This window comes from Oncorhynchus mykiss, unplaced genomic scaffold (genome assembly GCF_013265735.2).
Source record: "Oncorhynchus mykiss isolate Arlee unplaced genomic scaffold, USDA_OmykA_1.1 un_scaffold_119, whole genome shotgun sequence".
Lineage (NCBI taxonomy): Eukaryota > Metazoa > Chordata > Actinopteri > Salmoniformes > Salmonidae > Oncorhynchus > Oncorhynchus mykiss.
The window spans coordinates 151,951-174,692 of NW_023493660.1; the positions used below are offsets into that span (position 1 = coordinate 151,951).

The 22,742-nt window shown below is 44.9% G+C and overlaps 1 protein-coding gene across 1 annotated transcript in view; it reads left to right on the forward strand.

The window, feature by feature from the left end:
- LOC110514391 (ectonucleoside triphosphate diphosphohydrolase 1) overlaps window positions 1-22,285 on the forward strand; it is a 69,742-nt gene extending 47,457 nt beyond the window's left edge. The window contains exons 5-10 of the mRNA XM_036972048.1: window positions 4,120-4,279; window positions 7,197-7,400; window positions 7,513-7,770; window positions 8,354-8,461; window positions 9,803-9,940; window positions 21,885-22,285. Coding sequence (XP_036827943.1) covers window positions 4,120-4,279; window positions 7,197-7,400; window positions 7,513-7,770; window positions 8,354-8,461; window positions 9,803-9,940; window positions 21,885-22,091 — 1,075 coding nt within the window. The 3' untranslated portion in view covers window positions 22,092-22,285. The remainder of the gene's footprint in view (window positions 1-4,119; window positions 4,280-7,196; window positions 7,401-7,512; window positions 7,771-8,353; window positions 8,462-9,802; window positions 9,941-21,884) is intronic.
- Window positions 22,286-22,742: the final 457 nt, after the last annotated feature.

Below are 22,742 nucleotides of genomic sequence, written 5' to 3' on the forward strand. Positions count from 1 at the left end.
ACTACTGACTGGCCAGAACCACTACTACCCAACAGTGTTTAGGAGGAGAACTGTAACTACTGACTGGCCAGAACCACTACTACCCAACAGTGTTTAGGAGAAGAACTGTAACTACTGACTGGCCAGGCATTAACCACTACTACCCAATGGTGTTTAGGAGGAGAGCTTTAACTACTGACTGGCCAGGCATTAGCCACTACTACCCAATGGCGCTTAGGAAGAGAGCTGAAACTACTGACTGGCCAGACATTAGCCACTACTACCCAACTAATCCTGGATGACCTATTCTTTGACACATTTGGATAAACCTGCTTATATCAAGCAATAGACAGTTTGTGGAAAGGTAAAAATAACACAGTGAAACTCCACTGAACAAAAATATTAGTAAAATGTGTAAAGTGTTGGTCCAATGTTTCATGAGCTGAAATTAAAGATCCCTGAAATTTTCCATATGCACTAAAAGCTTATTTCTCTAAAATTGTGTGGACAAATTTGTTTCCATCTTTGTTAGTGAGCATTTCTCCTTTGCCAAGATAATCCATCTACCTGACAGATGTGGCATTTCAAGAAGTTGATTCAACAGCATGACAATTACACAGGTGTACCTTGTGCTGGGGACAATGAAAGGCCACTCTAAAATGTGCGGTTTTGTGACACAACACAATGCCACAGATGTCTCAGGGTTTTGAGGGAGCCTGCAATTGGCATGCTGAATGCAGGAATGTCCACCATAGCTGTTGCCAGAGAATTACATTTTCATTTCCCTAGCATAAGCCACCCTCATAGTCTTTTTAGAGAATTAGGCAGTACGTCCAACTGGCCTCACAACCGCAGACCACGTGTATGGCGTTGTTTGGGCGAGCGGTTTGCTGATGTCAACGTTGTGAATTAAGTGCCCCATGGTGGCAGTGGGGTTATGGTGTGGGAAGGCATAAGCTACGGACAGTGAACACAATTGCGTTTTATCAATGGCAATTTGAATGCAGAGAGATACCATGACGAGATCCTGAGGCCCATTGTCGTGCCATTCATCCACCGCCATCACCTCATGTTTCAGCACGATAATGCACGGCCCCGTGTCGCAAGGATCTGTACACAGTTCCTGGAAGTTGAAAATGTCCCAGTTCATCCATGGCCTGCATACTCACCAGACATGTCACCCATTGAGCATGTTCGTGATGCTCTGAATTGACGTGTAGGACAGCGTGTTCCAGTTCCCACCAATATCCAGCAACTTCGCACTGCCATTGAAGAGGGGTGGGACAACATTCCACAGGCCACAATCAACAGCCTGATCAACTCTATGTGAAGGAGATGTGTCCCGCTGCATGAGGCAAATCGTGATCACACCACACTGGTTTTCTAATCCATGTACCTACCATTTTTTAAGGCATCTGTGACCAACTGATGCATATCTTTATTCCCAGTTGTGAAAATCCATAGACCTAAAGTGACTGATGTCCTTATATGAACTGTAACTCAGTAAAATGTTAGAAATCGTTGCATGTTACGTTTATATTTTTGTTCAGTATAAAACAGCTTGTGAGGCTTTCATTAGTTTCCCAATGAATAAAGCTGAAGCTGGGTTTCCCAAGTCGTTTGGCGCTAACTGCTCATGCTGAACAGCCAGCTAAACAGACGGCTCTGCAGCCAGCTAAACAAATGGCTCTGCAGCCAGCTAAACAGACGGCTCTCCAGCCAGCTAAACAGACAGCTCTGCAGCCAGCTAAACAGACGGCTCTGCAGCCAGCTAAACAGACGGATCTGCAGCCAGCTAAACAGACGGATCTGCAGCCTATCAGTGTTATAGGGTAGCAACCAGCTAAACAGACGGCTCTGCAGCCAGCTAAACAGATGGCTCTGCAGCCTATCAGTGTTATTGGGTAGCAGCAAACTAAACAGATGGCTCTGCAGCAACTTAAACAGACGGTTCTGCAGCATATCAGTGTTATTGGGTAACAGCAAGCTAAACAGACGGCTCTGTAGCCTATCTGTGTTATTGGGTAGCAGCAAGCTAAACAGACGGCTCTACAGTCTATCTGTGTTATTGGGTAGCAGCAAGCTAAACAGACGGCTCTACAGCCTATCTGTGTTATTGGGTAGCAGCAAGCTAAACAGACGGCTCTGCAGCCTATCTGTGTTATTGGGTAGCAGCAAGCTAAACAGATGGCTCTGTAGCCTATCTGTGTTATTGGGTAGCAGCAAGCTAAACAGACGGCTCTACAGCCTATCTGTGTTATTGGGTAGCAGCAAGCTAAACAGACGGCTCTGCAGCCTATCTGTGTTATTGGGTAGCAGCAAGCTAAACAGACGGCTCTGCAGCCTATCTGTGTTATTGGGTAGCAGCCAGCTGGTCACTTTCAACCCAGCCCCTATTGAATACACAGTGGGATATGGATAAAGTTGCACTTCCTAGTGCTTCCACTAGATGTCAACCATCTTTAGAAACTCAAATGAGGCTTCTACTGTGTTGTGGAGTTGGATTGGAGCTCTTTGAGTCAGTGGTCTGGCAGAGAGCCAGGTACTGGTCATGTGCATTTCACTTGATAGCGACCTGCGTTCCATGGCTTCTCTACAGATATAGAAATTATCTGGTTGGAACTTTATTGAAGATTTATGATAACAACATCCTAAAGATCGATTCTATACTTAGTTTGACAAGTTTCTTCGACCTGTAATATAACTTTTTGAAGTTTTCGTCCGATGTTCGGATGGACCTGCACAAGCGTTTGGATTTGTGTACTAAACGTGCTAACAAAAGTAGCTACTTCGACATATATAATGGACATTATCGAACAAATCAAGCATTTATTGTGGAACTAGGATTCCTGGGAGTGCATTCTGATGAAGATCGTCAAAGGAAAGGGAATATTTATAATGTGATTTCTGATTTCTGTTGACTCCAACATGGCGGATAATTTTATTTATTTTCTGAGCGTCGTCTCAGATTATTGCATGGTTTTCTTTTTCCGTAAAGTTTTTTAAAATCTGACACAGCGGTTGCATTAAGGAGAGGTACATCTATATTTCCAAGTCTAACAATTGTATTTATCGACATTTATAATGAGTATTTCTGTAAAATGATGTGGCTCTCTGCATTATCACCGAATGTTTTTGGAACTAATGAACGTAACGCGCCAATGTATACAGAGATTTTTTTTATATAAATATGAACTTTATCAAACAAAACATACATGTATTGTGTAACATGAAGTCCTATAAGTGTCATCTGATGAAGATCATCAAAGGTTAGTGATTAATTTTATCTCTATTTGTGCTTTTTGTGACTCCTCTCTTTGGCTGGAAAAAAATGGCTGTGTTTTTCTGTGAGTTGGTGGTGACCTAAAATAATCGTTTGTGGTGCTTTCGCTGTAAAGCCTATTTGAAATCGGACACTGTGGTGGGATTAATAACAAGATTACCTTTAAAATGGTATAAGATACATACATGTATGTTTGAGGAATTTTAATTATGAGATTTCTGTTGTTTAGAATTTGGCGCCCTGCATTCACTGGCTGTTGTCATATCGATCCCGTTAATGGGATTGCATCCCAAAGAAAAAAGCCAGTGAGGGAGATATGAGTCTCCAGTGATTTTTTTGCAGTTCGTTCCAGTCATTGGCAGCATTAGACACTAACCAGGAATTTCTGAAAACGCTGGACGCTAATGAGGAAGTTAATTTGACAACACTTGACAATAACTAGGAAGTTTTTCCAAAAACACTAGATACTAACCAGAAAGTTAACATGAAAACACTGGGCAACAACAAGGAAGTTACTGGACAATAACCAGGAAGTTAATATAAAAACACTGGATAATAACTAGGAGGTTATTATGAAAAGAATAGACACTAACCAGGAAATGATTAGGAAAACACTGAACACCAACTAGAAAGTTACTGGACACTAACTAGAAAGTTAATAAGCTAACCATGCAGTTATTATAAAAACACTAGGCACTAACCAAGAAGTTATTATGAAAACATTAGACACTAACCAGGAAGTTAAAATTAAAAACATGGACACTGATCAGGAAGTCATTATGAAAACACTGTACACTAATCAGAAAGTAAAAATGAAAACACTGGACTTACCAAAAGGGGTGTGTGTGTGTGTGTAGGATGGAGAACCAGAGTTTGTCTGATCAGGTGCTTTGGTCAGTAGAGGAGGTGTTGCGGTCCTCTCCGTTCTCCTATCAGGGCGCTCGCATCATCACAGGCCAGGAGGAGGGAGCCTTCGGCTGGGTCACTGTTAACTACCTGAGTGACCGACTGAAACAGGTGAGAACATTCTCTTTCGTGTTTAAACACTGCTCATCCATAATGTTTGCACCCCAGTAACGAATGCAGGGTATGGCTGGAAAACGTACCTCATTCCAGGGATGGAAGATGTAGCAGTACTCCACATTATCCCATTATCCAAAATGACAAAACAAAATTAAACGCTGCTAGTTTTAAAATTAAAGCGCTTTTTTCATCTTCATTCTAGACTAATATTAAAACAGCCCATGTAAATAATAAAATACTGTCAAGGAGGTGTGTAAACAGAACTCCTTAAAAATGTGGCAAGAACAGAAGTTGGGGTATGGAGGAGACAAAATACTGGTACCTACATATAAAACATGTTGCTTTACACTGTAATTGTTCATACAAACAAAACTAAACTGCCACTTATTAAAAGGAATGGAATAGTTTTCCATATTTCATCTGTATTAACTGTGTTGGGGGCTGGCTAAGAACAAAGTTCATCTCAGAATGTTGCTTGTGGGGAAAGGGTCTGAATACTTAACAAAATGCCCTGTATCTTACCCAAGAAAAGCCTAAGAGCGAATTAAACTGCCCCTTTATCTCTGTAGGCAAGCTATCTGATGCTGTCTGGTCATAAAGAGTATGACATTGTTGCCGCCCATAGTGTTGAATGAAAGGGAAGACAGCTTGGATTTGACATCACAACCATCAAATCGCATTGAGAGCATACGTCATTGACAGAAACAACTTGAATTGTTGCATCTCGTTGTGTTGTTGTCCTGTGATGGCTGGCTAGCTAGCTAGCTAAAATTGTCCCTTTCCTAAATTAGCCATGGATGGAGATAGGGATATGGACTTGTGGTTTTACTTAGTTCTCTGTACTGGCCAATGATTATAACTGCGACTCTGATCCAACCATTAATTCACACATTGCTGTGCCCCCCTGGCCTGAGAGGATGGAAGTTCAATATGTAGCTAGATGTAGAAGGCTAATGTTAACTAGATAACGTTGGCCATGAAAGGAAGTTAGGCTAGCAAGCAAGCAATTTAGCCAGGTAGCCTAGAACAACAACACATAAAACTGTGTACTGTATGACAGAGTGATAGACTGTTTAGTCAACATGAGAGGAGGGTGGTGTTTCTCTACCAGTAGGGTGAGTCAACATGAGAGGAGGGTGGTGTTTCTCTACCAGTAGGGCGAGTCAACATGAGAGGAGGGTGGTGTTTATCTACCAGTAGGGTGAGTCAACATGACAGAGAGGAGGGTGGTGTTTCTCTACCAGTAGGGTGAGTCAACATGACAGAGAGGAGGGTGGTGTTTCTCTACCAGTAGGGTGAGTCAACATGACAGAGAGGAGGGTGGTGTTTCTCTACCAGTAGGGTGAGTCAACATGACAGAGAGGAGGATGGTGTTTCTCTACCAGTAGGTTGAGTCAACATGACAGAGAGGAGGGTGGTGTTTCTCTACCAGTAGGGTGAGTCAACATGACAGAGAGGAGGGTGGTGTTTCTCTACCAGTAGGGTGAGTCAACATGACAGAGAGGAGGGTGGTGTTTCTCTACCAGTAGGGTGAGTCAACATGACAGAGAGGAGGATGGTGTTTCTCTACCAGTAGGTTGAGTCAACATGACAGAGAGGAGGGTGGTGTTTCTCTACCAGTAGGGTGAGTCAACATGACAGAGACGAGGGTGGTGTTTCTCTACCAGTAGGTTGAGTCAACATGAGAGGAGGGTGGTGTTACTCTACCAGTAGGGTGAGTCAACATGACAGAGAGGAGGATGGTGTTTCTCTACCAGTAGGGTGAGTCAACATGACAGAGAGGAGGGTGGTGTTTCTCTACAAGTAGGGTGAGTCAACATGACAGAGAGGAGGATGGTGTTTCTCTACCAGTAGGGTGAGTCAACATGACAGAGAGGAGGGTGGTGTTTCTCTACCAGTAGGGTGAGTCAACATGACAGAGAGGAGGGTGGTGTTTCTCTACCAGTAGGGTGATTCAACATGACAGAGAGGAGGGTGGTGTTTCTCTACCAGTAGGGTGAGTCAACATGACAGAGAGGAGGGTGGTGTTTCTCTACCAGTAGGGTGAGTCAACATGACAGAGAGGAGGATGGTGTTTCTCTACCAGTAGGGTGAGTCAACATGACAGAGAGGAGGGTGGTGTTTCTCTACCAGTAGGGTGATTCAACATGACAGAGAGGAGGGTGGTGTTTCTCTACCAGTAGGGTGAGTCAACATGACAGAGAGGAGGGTGGTGTTTCTCTACCAGTAGGGTGAGTCAACATGACAGAGAGGAGGATGGTGTTTCTCTACCAGTAGGGTGAGTCAACATGACAGAGAGGAGGATGGTGTTTCTCTACCAGTAGGGTGAGTCAACATGACAGAGAGGAGGGTGGTGTTTCTCTACCAGTAGGTTGAGTCAACATGACAGAGAGGAGGGTGGTGCTTCTCTACCAGTAGGGTGAGTCAACATGACAGAGAGGAGGATGGTGTTTCTCTACCAGTAGGTTGAGTCAACATGACAGAGAGGAGGGTGGTGTTTCTCTACCAGTAGGGTGAGTCAACATGACAGAGAGGAGGGTGGTGTTTCTCTACCAGTAGGGTGAGTCAACATGACAGAGAGGAGGATGGTGTTTCTCTACCAGTAGGTTGAGTCAACATGACAGAGAGGAGGGTGGTGTTTCTCTACCAGTAGGGTGAGTCAACATGACAGAGAGGAGGGTGGTGTTTCTCTACCAGTAGGTTGAGTCAACATGACAGAGAGGAGGGTGGTGCTTCTCTACCAGTAGGGTGAGTCTTATTGTCTTATTGTCTACCAGTAGGGTGAGTCTTATTGTCTCGGCCTTTAGGCCACGGTCACAAGGCATATGAACTAACAGGTTATAGAGCAAACTGTGTGTGTGTGTGTGTGTGTGTGTGTGTGTGTGTGTGTGTGTGTGTGTGTGTGTTGCAGGGCTCAGGGACCACCGGAGCTCTTGACCTGGGCGGAGCCTCCACTCAGATCAGCTTTGTAGCCAATCAGGATGTGGCGGAGGAATCGGCGGAGAACGCTGTGACCTTCCGTCTGTATGGAAATGACTACTTCCTCTACACACACAGTTTCCTGTGCTACGGGAAAGACCAAGCGCTCAAACTGGCGCTTGCTCAGCAGACTCAGGTAATCTTGACCCCAGACCTCTAATCCTGATGTTTACCTTTGATCCCTGGCTCATAACTCTGTGTGTCTGTCTGTGTTTCTGTCTGTCTGTGTCTGTCTGTCTGTCTGTCAGTCTGGGGACAGCTCAGTGCTAGACCCGTGTTTCCACCCAGGTTATAGTGTTGATCGAAGCTACTTTAGCGTGTACTCCAGCCCATGCGTCATGGCTGGGAAACCCCTCGTCTCCAGGGACAGTTTCACTCACGTAGGAGCAGGAAACGCATCATTGTGCCAGGAAGTAGTCAGAAGAATCTTCAACTTCAGTAGCTGCAGCTTCAGTCGCTGTTCTTTCAACAGGGTCTACCAGCCACCACTACAGGGGCCGTTTGGGGTGAGCTTAACTTTTACCCTAACCCTACATTCTTAGAAAAAAGGGTTCCAAAATGTTTTTTTCGGCTGTCCCTATAGGATAACCCTTTTTGGTTTCAGGTAGAACCTTCATGGAACCCAAAAGGGTTATACCTGGAACCAAAAAGGGTTCTTCAATGGGCACCTTCAACAGGGTCTTGTAAACCCCTGGTAACCCCTTCTGGGATTGAATGCAGAACACTTCTTAGTGATGAGAATGACAAGTTGTGAGAAAATTCTCAGAATCATCTGTCTTTTTAATTTAGCTGTCTCTTTCTGTATCTCTCTTTGTCTCTCTCTCCCTCTCTCTGTCTCTCTCTCCCTGTTTCTGTCTCTCTCGGTCTGTCTCTTCTCTCTCCCTCCCTGTCTGTCTCTTCTTTCTGTCTCTCGCTCTCTGTCTCTCTCTCTCCTTCTCTTTCTGTCTCTCTCTGTCTCTTCTCTCCCTCTTTATTTCTCTCTTGTCTCCTCTCTCCCTCCCTTTATTTCTCTCGTCTCACTTTTCTCTCTCCTCTTTCTTCTCTTCTCCTCTCTCTTCTCTGTCTCTCTCCTCTCTGTCTCTCTCTCAGGCATTCTCAGCATTCTACTTTGTGATGAACTTTCTGAACTTGACATCAGGCTCTCTGGAAAGCAGCAGGGAGAAGCTGGAGCGCTACTGTTCTAGACCCTGGACCCAGGTATATACACACACACACATGCTACTGTTCTAGACCCTGGACCCAGGTATATACACACACACATGCTACTGTTCTAGACCCTGGACCCAGGTATATACACACACACACACACACACACACACATGCTTACTGTTCTACACCCTGGACCCAGGTATATACACACACACATGCTTACACATAATAAGACACGCACTCTACAGACACATGGGTTTTGTGTTGTAAATATGTGGTAGTAGAGTAGTGGCCTGAGGGAACACACGTAATGTGACAATTTTTTAAATGAAATATAAGGTTTTGTAATATTTTAAATTGTATATAACTACCGTAATGTTGCTGGACCCCAGGAAGAGTAGCTGCGGCCTTGGCAGGAACTAATGGGGATCCATAATAAACCCCAGGAAGAGTAGCTGCTGCCTTGGCAGGAACTAATGGGGATCCATAATAAACCCCAGGAAGAGTAGCTGCTGCCTTGGCAGGAACTAATGGGGATCCATAATAAACCCCAGGAAGAGTAGCTGCTGCCTTGACAGGAACTAATGGGGATCCATAATAAACCCCAGGAAGAGTAGCTGCTGCCTTGGCAGGAACTAATGGGCATCCATAATAAACCCCAGGAAGAGTAGCGGCTGCCTTGACAGGAACTAATGGGGATCCATAATAAACCCCAGGAAGTGTAGCTGCTGCCTTGGCAGGAACTAATGGGGATCCATAATAAACCCCAGGAAGTGTAGCTGCTGCCTTGGCAGGAACTAATGGGGATCCATAATAAACCCCAGGAAGAGTAGCTGCTGCCTTGGCAGGAACTAATGGGGATCCATAATAAACACCAGGAAGAGTAGCTGCTACCTCGGCAGGAACTAATGGGGATCCATAATAAACCCCAGGAAGAGTAGCTGCTGCCTTGACAGGAACTAATGGGGATCCATAATAAACCCCAGGAAGAGTAGCTGCTGCCTTGGCAGGAACTAATGGGGATCCATAATAAACCCCAGGAAGAGTAGCGGCTGCCTTGACAGGAACTAATGGGGATCCATAATAAACCCCAGGAAGTGTAGCTGCTGCCTTGGCAGGAACTAATGGGGATCCATAATAAACCCCAGGAAGTGTAGCTGCTGCCTTGGCAGGAACTAATGGGGATCCATAATAAACCCCAGGAAGAGTAGCTGCTGCCTTGGCAGGAACTAATGGGGATCCATAATAAACACCAGGAAGAGTAGCTGCTACCTCGGCAGGAACTAATGGGGATCCTTAATTAATACAAATACATACACATATAAGCACACATGCACTTTCTCCCAGTCACACTCCTCACTACACTCGATGTGTAATGTGTGTGTGCAGATCAAACAGCAGCACCCTGATGTGAAGGAGAAGTATCTGGCAGAGTATTGTTTCTCTGGGAGCTACATCCTGTCTCTACTGACTGACGGATACAACTTCACCTCAGATACATGGACAGACATCACGTTCATCAAGAAGGTCAGACACACACCTGGCAATATAAACAGGCCTGTATGAACATGTTATCTGTATTGATAGCTGGTGACTGTTAAGAGTTATGTTATGTTGTTAGTAGTTAAATATGCATTAATGTCACACTATCAGTCTTCAAGTTTCACTGTTTTATTGTCACGTGTACAAGTACAGTGAAATGCCTTTTGGGCTGTTTTCCCAACAATGCAGTAATCAATATCAGTATAGTACCACACAATAGACTAAAGTAGAACAAAAACACAGTAGAAATCAGAAGAACATGATAAAGAAAGTATACTATATGCAGGGTCAGTACCATATTAACAATGTGCAGAGATACTGGAGTGATGGAGGTAGATATGTATAGGGGTAAGGTGACTATATACAGGCTCAGTACCATATTAACAATGTACAGGGATACTGGAGTGATCGAGGTAGAAATTTATACCAAGATGGCATAGCAATCAGACGTCCTTTGTCCTCGGCTTGTCGTGTCCCGTGTATATATATATTTACATCTTTATTCGCATATCTTTTATATATTTTCTTTTCCAAAAACTCAACTTCAAAACACTCTCCTGCTCCACTCCAGCAGGTATATTTCACTGGTCACCCCCAAAGTCAATTCCTCCTTTGGCCTCCTTTCCTTCCAGTTCTCTGCTGCCAATGACTGGAACGAATTGCAAAAATCACTGAAGCTGGAGTCTTATATCTCCCTCACTAACTTTAATTAAGCATCAGTTGTCAGAGCAGCTAACCGTTCATTGCACCTGTACACAGCCCATCTGTAGCCCACCCAACTACCTCATCCCCATATTGTTCTTTATTTTTTGCTCATTTGCACCCCAGTATCTCTACTTGCACATTCATCTTCTGCACATCTATCACTCCAGTGTTCAATTGCTAAATTGTAATTATTTCGCCACTATGGCCTATTTATTGCCTTACCTCCCTAATCTTACTACATTTGCACACACTGTACGTACGTTTGTTTATCTCGTGTAACTCTGTTGTTTGTGTCGCACTGCTTTGCTTTATCTTGGCCGGGTCGCAGTTGTAAATGAGAACTTGTTCTCAACTGTCCTACCTGGTTAAATAATCAACTCAAATTTCAAATCAAATCACATTTATTTATATAGCCCTTCGTACATCAGCTGATATCTCAAAGTGCTGTACAGAAACCCAGCCTAAAACCCCAAACAGCAAGCAATGCAGGTGTAGAAGCACGGTGGCTAGGAAAAACTCCCTAGAAAGGCCAAAACCTAGGAAGAAACCTAGAGAGGAACCAGGCTATGTGGGGTGGTCAGTCCTCTTCTGGCTGTGCCGGGTGGAGATTATAACAGAACATGGCCAAGATGTTCAAATGTTCATAAATGACCAGCATGGTCGAATAATAATAAGGCAGAACAGTTTAAACTGGAGCAGCAGCACGGTCAGGTGGACTGGGGACAGCAAGGAGTCATCATGTCAGGTATTCCTGGGGCATGGTCCTAGGGCTCAGGTCCTCCTGAGAGAGAGAAAGAAAGAGAGAATTAGAGAGAGCATATGTGGGATGGCCAGTCCTCTTTTGGCTGTGCCGGGTGGAGATTAAATAAAGGTTCAATTAAAAAAACACAGGTACACCTTGTGCTGGGGAGAATAAAAGACCAATCTAAAATATGCAGTTTTGCCACACAACACAATGCCACAGATGTCTCAAGTTTTGAGGAAGCGTGCAATTGGCATGCGACTGCAGGAATGTCCACCAGAGCTGTTGCCAGATAATTGAATGTTAATTTCAAATCAAAATCATCAAATCAAATCAAATTTTATTTGTCACATACACATGGTTAGCAGATGTTAATGCGAGTGTAGCAAAATGCTTGTGCTTCTAGTTCCGACAATGCAGTAATATCCAACAAGTAATCTAACCTAACAATTTCACAACAACTACCTTATACACAGTGTAAAGGAATGAATAAGAATATGTACATAAAAATATATGAATGAGTGACGGCCGAACGGCATAGGCAAGATGCAGTAGATGGTATACAGTATATACAGAGTACAGTATACACATATGAGATGAGTAATGTAGGTTATGTAAACATTATATAAAGTAGCATTGTTTAAAGTGGCTAGTGATACATTTATTACATCAATTTTTTATCATTAAAGTGGCTGGAGTTGAGTCAGCATGTTGGCAGCAGGCACTCAATGTTAGTGATGGCTGTTTAACAGTCTGATGGCCTTGAGATAGAAGCTGTTTTTCAGTCTCTCGGTCCACGCTATGATGCACTTGTACTGACCTCGCCTTCTTGATGATAGCGGGGTGAACAGGCAGTGGCTCGGGTTGTTGTTGTCCTTGATGACTTGTCTTGATGACTCTTTTTGGCCTTTCTGTGACATCGGGTGGTGTAGGTGTCCTAGAGGGCAGGTAGTTTGTGATGCGTTGTGAAGACCTCACTACCCTCTGGAGAGCCTTCGGTTGTGGGCGGAACAGTTGCCGTACCAGGCGGTGATACAGCCCGACAGGATGCTCTCGATTGTGCATCTGTAAACGTTTGTGGGTGTTTTTGGTGACAAGCCAAATTTCTTCAGCCTTCTGAGGTTGAAGAGGCGCTGCTGAGCCTTCTTCACCACGCTGTCTGTGTGGGTGGACCATTTCAGTTTGTCCGTGATGTGTACGCCAAGGAACTTAAAACTTTCCACCCTCTCCACTACTGTCCCGTCGATGTGGATAGGGGGCTGCTCCCTCTGCTGTTTCCTGAAGTCCACAACCATCTCTTTTGTTTTGTTGACATTGAGTGTTAGGTTATTTCCTGACACCACACTCCGAGGGCCCTCACCTTCTCCCTGTAGGCCGCATCGTCGTTGTTGATAATCAAGCCTACCACTGTAGTGTCGTCTGCAAACTTGATGATTGAGTTGGAGGCGTGCATGGCCACGCAGTCATGGGTGAACATACAGGAGAGTACAGGAGAGGGCTGAGAACGTATCCTTGTGGTGCCCCATTTTTGAGGATCAGCGGGGTGGAGATGTTGTTACCTACCCTCACCACCTGGGGGCGGCCAGTCAGGAAGTCCAGGACCCAGTTGCACAGGGCGGGGTCGAGACCCAGAGCTTAATGACGTGTTTGTAGGGTACTATGGTGTTAAATGCTGAGCTGTGGTCGATGAACAGCATTCTTACATAGGTATTCCTCTTGTCCAGATGGGTTAGGGCAGTGTCCAGTGTGATTGCGATTGTGTCGTCTGTGGACCTATTGGGGCGGTAAGCAAATTAGAGTGGGTCTAGGGTGTCAGGTAAAGGTGGAGGTGATATGGTCCTTGACTAGTCTCTCAAAGCACTTCATGATGACGGAAGTGAGTGCTTGTCATTTAGCTCAGTTACCGTCGCTTTCTTGGGAACAGGAACAATGGTGGCCCTCTTGAAGCATGTGGGAACAGCAGACTGGGACAAGGATTGATTGAATATGTCCGTAAACACACCAGCCAGCACCAGGACGCGGCTCGGGATGCCGTCTGGGCCGGCAGCCTTGCAAGGGTTAACACGTTTAAATGTTTTACTCACATTGGCTGCAGTGAAGGATAGCCTGCAAGTTTTTGTAGCGGGACATGACAGTGGCACTGTATTTCCCTCAAAGCGAGCAAAGAAGTTTTCCAGTTTGTCTGGGAGTAAGACATCCTGGTACGCGACGGGGCCGGATTTCCTTTTGTAGTCCGTGATGGACTGTAGATCCTGCCACATACCTCTCGTGTCTGAGCCGTTGAATTGCGACTCTACTTTGTCTCTATACTGACGCTTAGCTTGTTTTATTGCCTTGCGGAGGGAATAGCTACACTGTTTGTATCCGGTCATGTTTCCGGTCACCTTGCCATGATTAAAAGCAGTGGTTCGCACTTTCAGTTTTGCGCGAATGCTGCCTTCAATCCACGGTTTCTGGTTGGGGAATGTTTTAATACACGCTGTGGGTACAACATCACCGATGCCCTTGCTAATAAAGTCCCTCACCAAATTAGCGTATTCATCAGTGTTGTTGTTCGACGCTATGCGAAATATATCCCAGTCCACATTATCGAAGCAATCTTGAAGCGTGGAATCCGATTGGTCAGACCAGCGTTGAACAGACCTGGCGCTTCCTCTTTTAGTTTTAGTCTATAGGCTGGGAGCAACAAAATGGAGTCGTGGTCAGATTTTCCAAAAGGAGGGCAGGGGAGGGCTTTATATGCGCCACAGAAGTTAGAATAACAACGATCCAGGGTTTTGCCAGCCCGTGTTGCGCATTCGATATGCTGATAAAAATGTAGGGATCCTTGTTTTCAGATCAGCCTTGTTAAAATCCCCAGCTACAATAAATGCAGTCTCAGGATATGTGGTTTCCAGTTTACATAGAGTCAAATGAAGTTCTTTCAGGGCCGTCGAAGTGTCTGCTTGGGGGGGGGGGGGGGGGGGGGTATACACGACTGTGATTATGATCAAAGAGAATTCTCTTGGTAGATAATGTGGTCGGCATTTGATTGTAAGGAATTCTAAGTCAGATGAACAAAAGGACTTAAGTTCCTGTATGTTGTTATGATCACACCACGACTCGTTAATCATAAGGCATACCCCCCTGCCCTTCTTACCAGAGAGATGTTTGTTTCTGTCAGCGCGGTGCGTGAAGAAACCAGGTGGCTGTACTGACTCTGATAACGTATCCAGAGTGAGCCATGTTTCCGTGAAACAAAGAACGTTAGTCTCTGATGTCTCTCTGGAAGGCAACCTTGCTCGGATTTCGTTTACCTTGTTGTCAAGTGACTGGACATTGGCGAGTAGTATGCTCGGGAGCGGTGCGCGATTTTCCTGACCAGAAGACCGCTCCGTCAGCCCCTTCTGCGGCGCCGTTGTTTTGGGTCGCCGGCTGGGATCCTATCCATTGTCCTGGGTGGCGGACCAAACAGAGCATCCGCTTTGTGAAAGTTGTATTCCTGGTCGTAATGTTGGTGAGTTGACGTTGCTCTTATATCAAATAGTTCCTCCCGACAGTATGTAATAAAACCTAAGATTTCCTGGGGTTGCAATGTAAGAAATAACACATTAAAAAAATATGCGAAGCGAGGTGGCCGTCTCTGTCGGCGCCAGAAGTCATAACTCCATCATTTCTCTAACATAAGCTGCCTTCGTCGTTTTCAAGGATTTGGCAGTACGTCCGGCCTCACAACCGCAGACCACATGTATGGCGTCACATGGACGAGCGGTTTGCTGATGTCAACGTTGTGAACAGAGTGCCACATGGTGGTGGTGGAGTTATGGTGTAAGCAGGTATAAGCTACGGACAGCGAACACAATTGCATTTATCAATGGCAATTTGAATGCAGAGATACCGTGACGAGTTCCTGAGGCCCATGGAACATCACCTCATATTTCAGCATGATAAAGCACCACCTCATGTCGCAAGGAACTGTACACAGTTCCTAGAAGCTGAAAATGTCCTAGTTCTTCCCTGGCCTACATACTCACCAGACATGTCACCCATTAAGCATGTTTGGGATGCTCTGGATCGACGTGTACGACAGCATGTTCCAGTTCCCGACAAATATACAACATCTTTGCACAGCCATCGAAGATGAGTGGGACCACATTCCACAGGCCACAATCCCTGATCAACTCTATGTGAAGGAGATGTGTCACGCTGTATGAGGCAGATGGCGGTCACATCAGGTACTGACTGGTTTTCTGATCCTCTTCCCTACCCTTTCTTATTAAGGTATCTTTGACCAACAGATGCATATCTGTACTCCCAGTTATGTGAAATCCATAGATTAGGGACTAATGAATTCATTAATTATATGAACTGTAACTCAGTAAAATCTTTGAAATTGTTGCATGTTGCATTTATATTTCTGTTCAGCATTTATCCTGAATCTGGTAATGAATGGTGTGGCTGTTGAACAAGTTGAGGAGACTAAATTACTTGGGGTTACCTTAGATTTAATCTTTTGACCATGATAGTTTACAATGGTTGTAAAGATGGGGCAGTGGTCTAGGGTGGCGCAGTGGTCTAGGGCATCGCAGCGCTAGCTGTACCACCAGAGATTCTGGGATCTCGCCCAGGCTCTGTCGCAGCCGGCTGCGACCGGGAGGTCCATGGGGCGGCACACAATTGGCCTAACGTCGTCCGGGTTTGCGAGGGTTTGGTCGGTAGTGATATCCTTGTCTCATCGCCCACTAGCGACTCTTGTGGTGGGCCAGGCGCAGTGCACGCTAACCAGGTCGCCAGGTGCACAGTGTTTCCTCCAACACATTGGTGCGGCTGGCTTCCGGGTTGGATGCGTGCTGTGTTAAGAAGCAGTGCAGCTTGGTTTGGTTGTGTTTCGGAGGATGCATGGCTTTCGACCTTCATCTCCCGAGCCCGTACGGGAGTTGTAGCGATGAGACAAGATAGTAACTATTAACGATTGGATACCACGAAATTAGGGCGAAATGGGGACTAAAAAATAAATTTAAAAAAGATGCTCAGATTTCTTGACACCACACTCCTAAAGCAGGTCCTGCGGCCTCTAGTTTGATCTTATCTTGATTATTGTCCAGTCATGTGGTCAAGTGCTCCAAAGAAACACCTAGTTAAGCTGTAGCTGGCCCAGAACAAAGGCACGTCTTGCTCTTCATTGTAATCAGAGGGCTGATATAAATACTATGCATGCCAGTCTCACTTGGCTCAGAGTTGAGGAGAGACTGACTGCATCACTTCTTCTTTTTATAAGAAACAATGTGTTGAAAATCCCAAATTGTTTGCATAATCAACTTACACACAGCTCTGACACACACACTTACCCCACCAGAGGTCTTTTGACAGTCCTCTTGTCACGCCCTGACCTGAGTATTCTTTGTTTTCTTTATATACACTGCTCAAAAAAATAAAGGGAACACTTAAACAACACAATGTAACTCCAAGTCAATCACACTTCTGTGAAATCAAACTGTCCACTTAGGAAGCAACACTGATTGACAATACATTTCACATGCTGTTGTGCAAATGGAATAGACAACAGGTGAAAATGATAGACATTTAGCAAGACACCTCCAATAAAGTAGTGGTTCTGCAGGTGGGGACCACAGACCACTTCTCAGTTCCTATGCTTCCTGGCTGATGTTTTGGTCACTTTTGAATGCTGGCGGTGCTTTGACTCTAGTGGTAGCATGAGACGGAGTCTACAACCCACACAAGTGGCTCAGCTAGTGCAGCTCATCCAGGATGGCACATCAATGCGAGATGTGGCAAGAAGGTTTGCTGTGTCTGTCAGCGTAGTGTCCAGAGCATGGAGGCGATACCAGGAGACAGGCCAGTACATCAGGAGACGTGGAGGAGGCCGTAGGAGGGCAACAACCCAGCAGCAGGACCGCTACCTCCGCCTTTGTGCAAGGAGGAGCACTGCCAGAGCCCTGCAAAATGACCTACAGCAGGCCACAAATGTGCATGTGTCTGCTCAAACGGTCAGAAACAGACTCCATGAGGGTGGTATGAGGGTCCGACGTCCACAGGTGGGGGTTGTGCTTACAGCCAAACACCATGCAGGACGTTAGGCATTTGCCAGAGAACACCAAGATTGGCAAATTCGCCACTGGCGCCCTGTGCTCTTCACAGATGAAAGCAGGTTCACACTGAGCACATGTGACAGACGTGACAGTCTGGAGACACCATGGAGAACATTCTGTTGCCTGCAACATCCTCCAGCATGACAGGTGTGGTGGTGGGTCAGTCATGGTGTGGGGTGGTATTTCTTTGGGGGGCCGCACAGCCCTCCATGTGCTCGCCAGAGGTAGCCTGACTGCCATTAGGTACCGAGATGAGATCCTCAGACCCCTTGTGAGACCATATGCTGGTGTGGTTGGCCCTGGGTTCCTCCTACTGCAAGACAATGCTAGACCTCATGTGGCTGGAGTGTGTCAGCAGTTCCTGCAAGAGGAAGGCATTGATGCTATGGACTGGCCCGCCCGTTCCCCAGACCTGAATCCAATTCAGCACACCTAGGACATCATGTCTTGCTCCATCCACCAACGCCACGTTGCACCACAGACTGTCCAGGAGTTGGCGGATGCTTTAGTCCAGGTCTGGGAGGAGATCCCTCAGGAGACCATCCGCCACCTCATCAGGAGCATGCCCAGGCATTGTAGGGAGGTCATACAGGCACGTGGAGGCCACACACACTACTGAGCCTCATTTTGACTTGTTTTAAGGACATTACATCAAAGTTGGATCAGCCTGTAGTGTGGTTTTCCACTTTGATTTTGAGTGTGACTCCAAATCCAGACCTCCATGGGTTGATACATTTGATTTCCATTGATAATTTGTGTGTGATTTTGTTGTCAGCACATTCAACTATGTAAAGAAAAAAGTATTTAACAAGAATATTTATTCATTCAGATCTAGGATGTGTTATTTTAGTGTTCCCTTTATTTTTTGGAGCAGTGTATTTTGGTTAGGTCAGGGTGTGACATGGGTGATGTATTTGTTTTGTACTGTCTAGGGGTTTTGTAGGTTTATGGGGTTGTTTACCATTGAGGTGTTTATGTATGTCTATGGTTGCCTAGATTGGTTCTCAATTAGAGGCAGTTGCCTGTGTCTGCACATTTAGATTATATAGCGTCACGTCGTTTGTTGTTTTGTAAGTTTGTTTCAGTGTTCTTTCTTCATTAAATATAGAACATGTATTCATATCACCCTGCGCCTTGGTCTCCTCACTACGACGATCGTGACACCTCTAATCCAGGACAAATTCCGTAAAGCGTACAGTATTATATAGAGCCCTTATTGCATGGAACTTCCTTTATATATACTTCCTCTATATAGGGAATAGGGCTCTGGTCAACAGTAGTGTTCTATATAGGGCTCTGGTCAACAAAATCAAATCAAATGTATTTATATAGCCCTTCGTACATCAGCTGATATCTAAAAGTGCTATACAGAATCCCAGCCTAAAACCCCAAACAGCAAGCAATGCAGGTGTAGAAGCACGGTGGCTAGGAAAAACTCCCTAGAAAGGCCAAAACCTAGGAAGAAACCTAGAGAGGAACCAGGCTATGTGGGGTGGCCAGTCCTCTTCTGGCTGTGCCGGGTGGAGATTATAACAGAACATGGCCAAGATGTTCAAATGTTCATAAATGACCAGCATGGTCGAATAATAATAAGGCAGAACAGTTGAAACTGGAGCAGCAGCACGGCCAGGTGGACTGGGGACAGCAAGGAGTCATCATGTCAGGTAGTCCTGAGGCATGGTCCTAGGGCTCAGGTCCTCAGAGAGAGAGAAAGAAAGAGAGAGTTAGAGAGAGCATATGTGGGATTCACACAGGACACTGAATAGGACAGGAGAAGTACTCCAGATATAACAAACTGACCCTAGCCCCCCGACACATAAACTAATGCAGCATAAATACTGGAGGCTGAGACAGGAGGGGTCAGGAGACACTGTGGCCCCATCCGAGGACACCCCCGGACAGGGCCAAACAGGAAGGATATAACCCCACCCAATTTGCCAAAGCACAGCCCCCACACCACTAGAGGGATATCTTCAACCACCAACTTACCATCCTGAGAAGAGGCTGAGTATAGCCCACAAAGATCTCCGCCACTGCACAACCCAAGGGGGGGCGCCAACCCAGACAGGATGACCACATCAGTGACTCAACCCACTCAGGTGACACACCCCTCCCAGGGACGGTATGAGAGAGCCCCAGTAAGCCAGTGACTCAGCCCCTGTAATAGAGTTAGAGGCAGAGAATCCCAGTGGAAAGAGGGGAACCGGCCAGGCAGAGACAGCAAGGGCGGTTCGTTGCTCCAGAGCCTTTCCGTTCACCTTCCCACTCCTGGGCCAGACTACACTCAATCATATGACCCACTGAAGAGATGAGTCTTCAGTAAAGACTTAAAAGGTTGAGACCGAGTTTGCGTCTCTGACATGGGTAGGCAGACCGTTCCATAAAAATGGAGCTCTATAGGAGAAAGCCCTGCCTCCAGCTGTTTGCTTAGAAATTCTAGGGACAATTAAATGAAATCAAATTTTATTTGTCACATACACATGGTTAGCAGATGTTAATGCGAGTGTAGCGAAATGCTTGTGCTTCACAATTAGGAGGCCTGCGTCTTGTGAACGTAGCGTACGTGTAGGTATGTACGGCAGGACCAAATCAGAGAGATAGGTAGGAGCAAGCCCATGTAATGCTTTGTAGGTTAGCAGTAAAACCTTGAAATCAGCCCTTGCTTTGACAGGAAGCCAGTGTAGGGAGGCTAGCACTGGAGTAATATGATACATTTTGTTGGTTCTAGTCAGGATTCTAGCAGCCGTATTTAGCACTAACTGAAGTTGATTTAGTGCCTTATCCGGGTAGCCGGAAAGTAGAGCATTGCAGTAGTCTAACCTAGAACTTACAAAAACATGGATTAATTTTTCTGCATCATTTTTGGACAGAAAGTTTCAGATTTTTGCAATGTTACGTAGATGGAAAAAAGCTGTCCTTGAAATGGTCTTGATATGTTCTTCAAAAGAGAGATCAGGATCCAGAGTAACGCCGAGGTCCTTCACAGTTTTATTTGAGACGACTGTACAACCATTAAGATTAATTGTCAGATTCAACAGAAGATCTCTTTGTTTCTTGGGACCTAGAACAAGCATCTCTGTTTTGTCCGAGTTTAAAAGTAGAAAGTTTGCAGCCATCCACTTCCTTATGTCTGAAACACATGCTTCTAGCGAGGGCAATTTTGGGGCTTCACCATGTTTCATTGAAATGTACAGCTAATGTGTCATCCGCATAGCAGTGAAAGTTAACATTATGTTTTCGAATGACATCCCCAAGAGGTCAAATGTATAGTGAAAACAATAGTGGTCCTAAAACGGAACCTTGAGGAACACCGAAATTTACAGTTGATTTGTCAGAGGACAAACCATTCACAGAGACAAACTGATATCTTTCCCGACAGATAAGATCTAAACCAGGCCAGAACTTGTCCGTGTAGACCAATTTGGGTTTCCAATCTCTCCAAAAGAATGTGGTGATCGATGGTATCAAAAGCAGCACTAAGGTCTAGGAGGACGAGGACAGATGCAGAGCCTCGTCATTTACCACCTTCACAAGTGCAGTCTCAGTGCTATGATGGGGTCTAAAACCAGACTGAAGCATTTCGTATACATTGTTTGTCTTCAGGAAGGCAGTGAGTTGCTGCGCAACAGCCTTTTCTAAAATGTTTGAGAGGAATGGAAGATTCGATATAGGCCGATAGTTTTTGATGTTTTCTGGGTCAAGGTTTGGCTTTTTCAAGAGAGGCTTTATTACTGCCACTTTTAGTGAGTTTGGTACACATCCGGTGGATAGAGAGCCGTTTATTATGTTCAACATAGGAGGGCCAAGCACAGGAAGCAGCTCTTTCAGTAGTTTAGTTGGAATAGGGTCCAGTATACAGCTTGATGTTTTAGAGGCCATGATTATTTTCATCATTGTGTCAGTAGTGCACCATACAGTAGTGCACCATACACACACTTACCCCACCAGAGGTCTTCTCACAGTCCTCTAATCCAGAACAAATTCCATAAAGCGTACAGTAATATATAGAGCCATAATTGCATCTCATATTGCTCAAATAAACAGAAAACCTGGTTTCAAAAAACAGATAAAGCAACACCTCATGGCGCAACGCCGCTCCCCTATTAGACCCAGATAGTTTGTGTGTATGTAGTGATATGTAGGCTGTGTGTGCCTTTTTTAAATTTATTTAGTTCTGTCCATGTAGTTCATGGTTTGTGTGGACCCCAGGAAGAGTAGCTGCTGCTTTTGCAACAGCTAATGGGGATCCTAATAAAATACCAAAATACCAATCATTTAGATTCAATATCATGACCTAAACAATGTTCTCTTGACTTTCTGAAATATATCTTCAACACTGACTGTGATGTGTGCGTGTGCGTGTGTGCTTGCGTGTGTGTGTGCGTGTGTGTAGATTTCAGGTAGTGATGCAGGTTGGACGTTGGGCTACATGCTGAATCTGACCAATATGATTCCAGCCGAGGCTCCAGACACTCCTCCTCTTCCTCACGTCGGCTACGTCACCCTCCTCTTCTTCATCTCTCTTCTCCTCTTCTTCCTCCTCTTCCTCTGTTTCCGATTCCTGAGGCCGCGCCGCAACTCCCAGACACAGATGATATAGACACGCTGGACACCATAAGGACACTGTGTGTGTGTGTGTGTGTGTGTGAACTATGTGAACATGATGTTTATAAAATGTATCTCATGTTGTCATGCTTCTTATTCTCCAGTAAAGTTCAGATGTATAAAACAAACTGTCATTTACTGTCTCTTTGAAAGAATGTTCAAATTAAATACTCACCTGACATATTCAAATGATGTAAAAATTACGGATTGACTATATGAACAGGTTTATAAAAGGTGTATAACAGGTTTATTACAGGTTTGTGTTGGCTATATGAACAGGTTTATAAAATATTTATAACAGGTTTATAACAGGATTATAACAGGTTTGTATTGACTATATGAACAGGTTTATAACAGGATTGTATTGACTATATGAACAGGTTTATAACAGGATTGTATTGACTATATGAACAGGTTTATAGCAGGTTTGTATTGACTATATGAACAGATTTTAACAGGTTTACAACAGGATTATAACAGGATTGTATTGACTATATGAACAGGTTTATAACAGGATTGTATTGACTATTTGAACAGGTTTATAGCAGGTTTGTATTGACTATATGAACAGATTTTAACAGGTTTATAATAGATTTACAACAGTTTTGTTTTGGCAGCTTTAGAGCAGGTTTGTACTGACTTCATA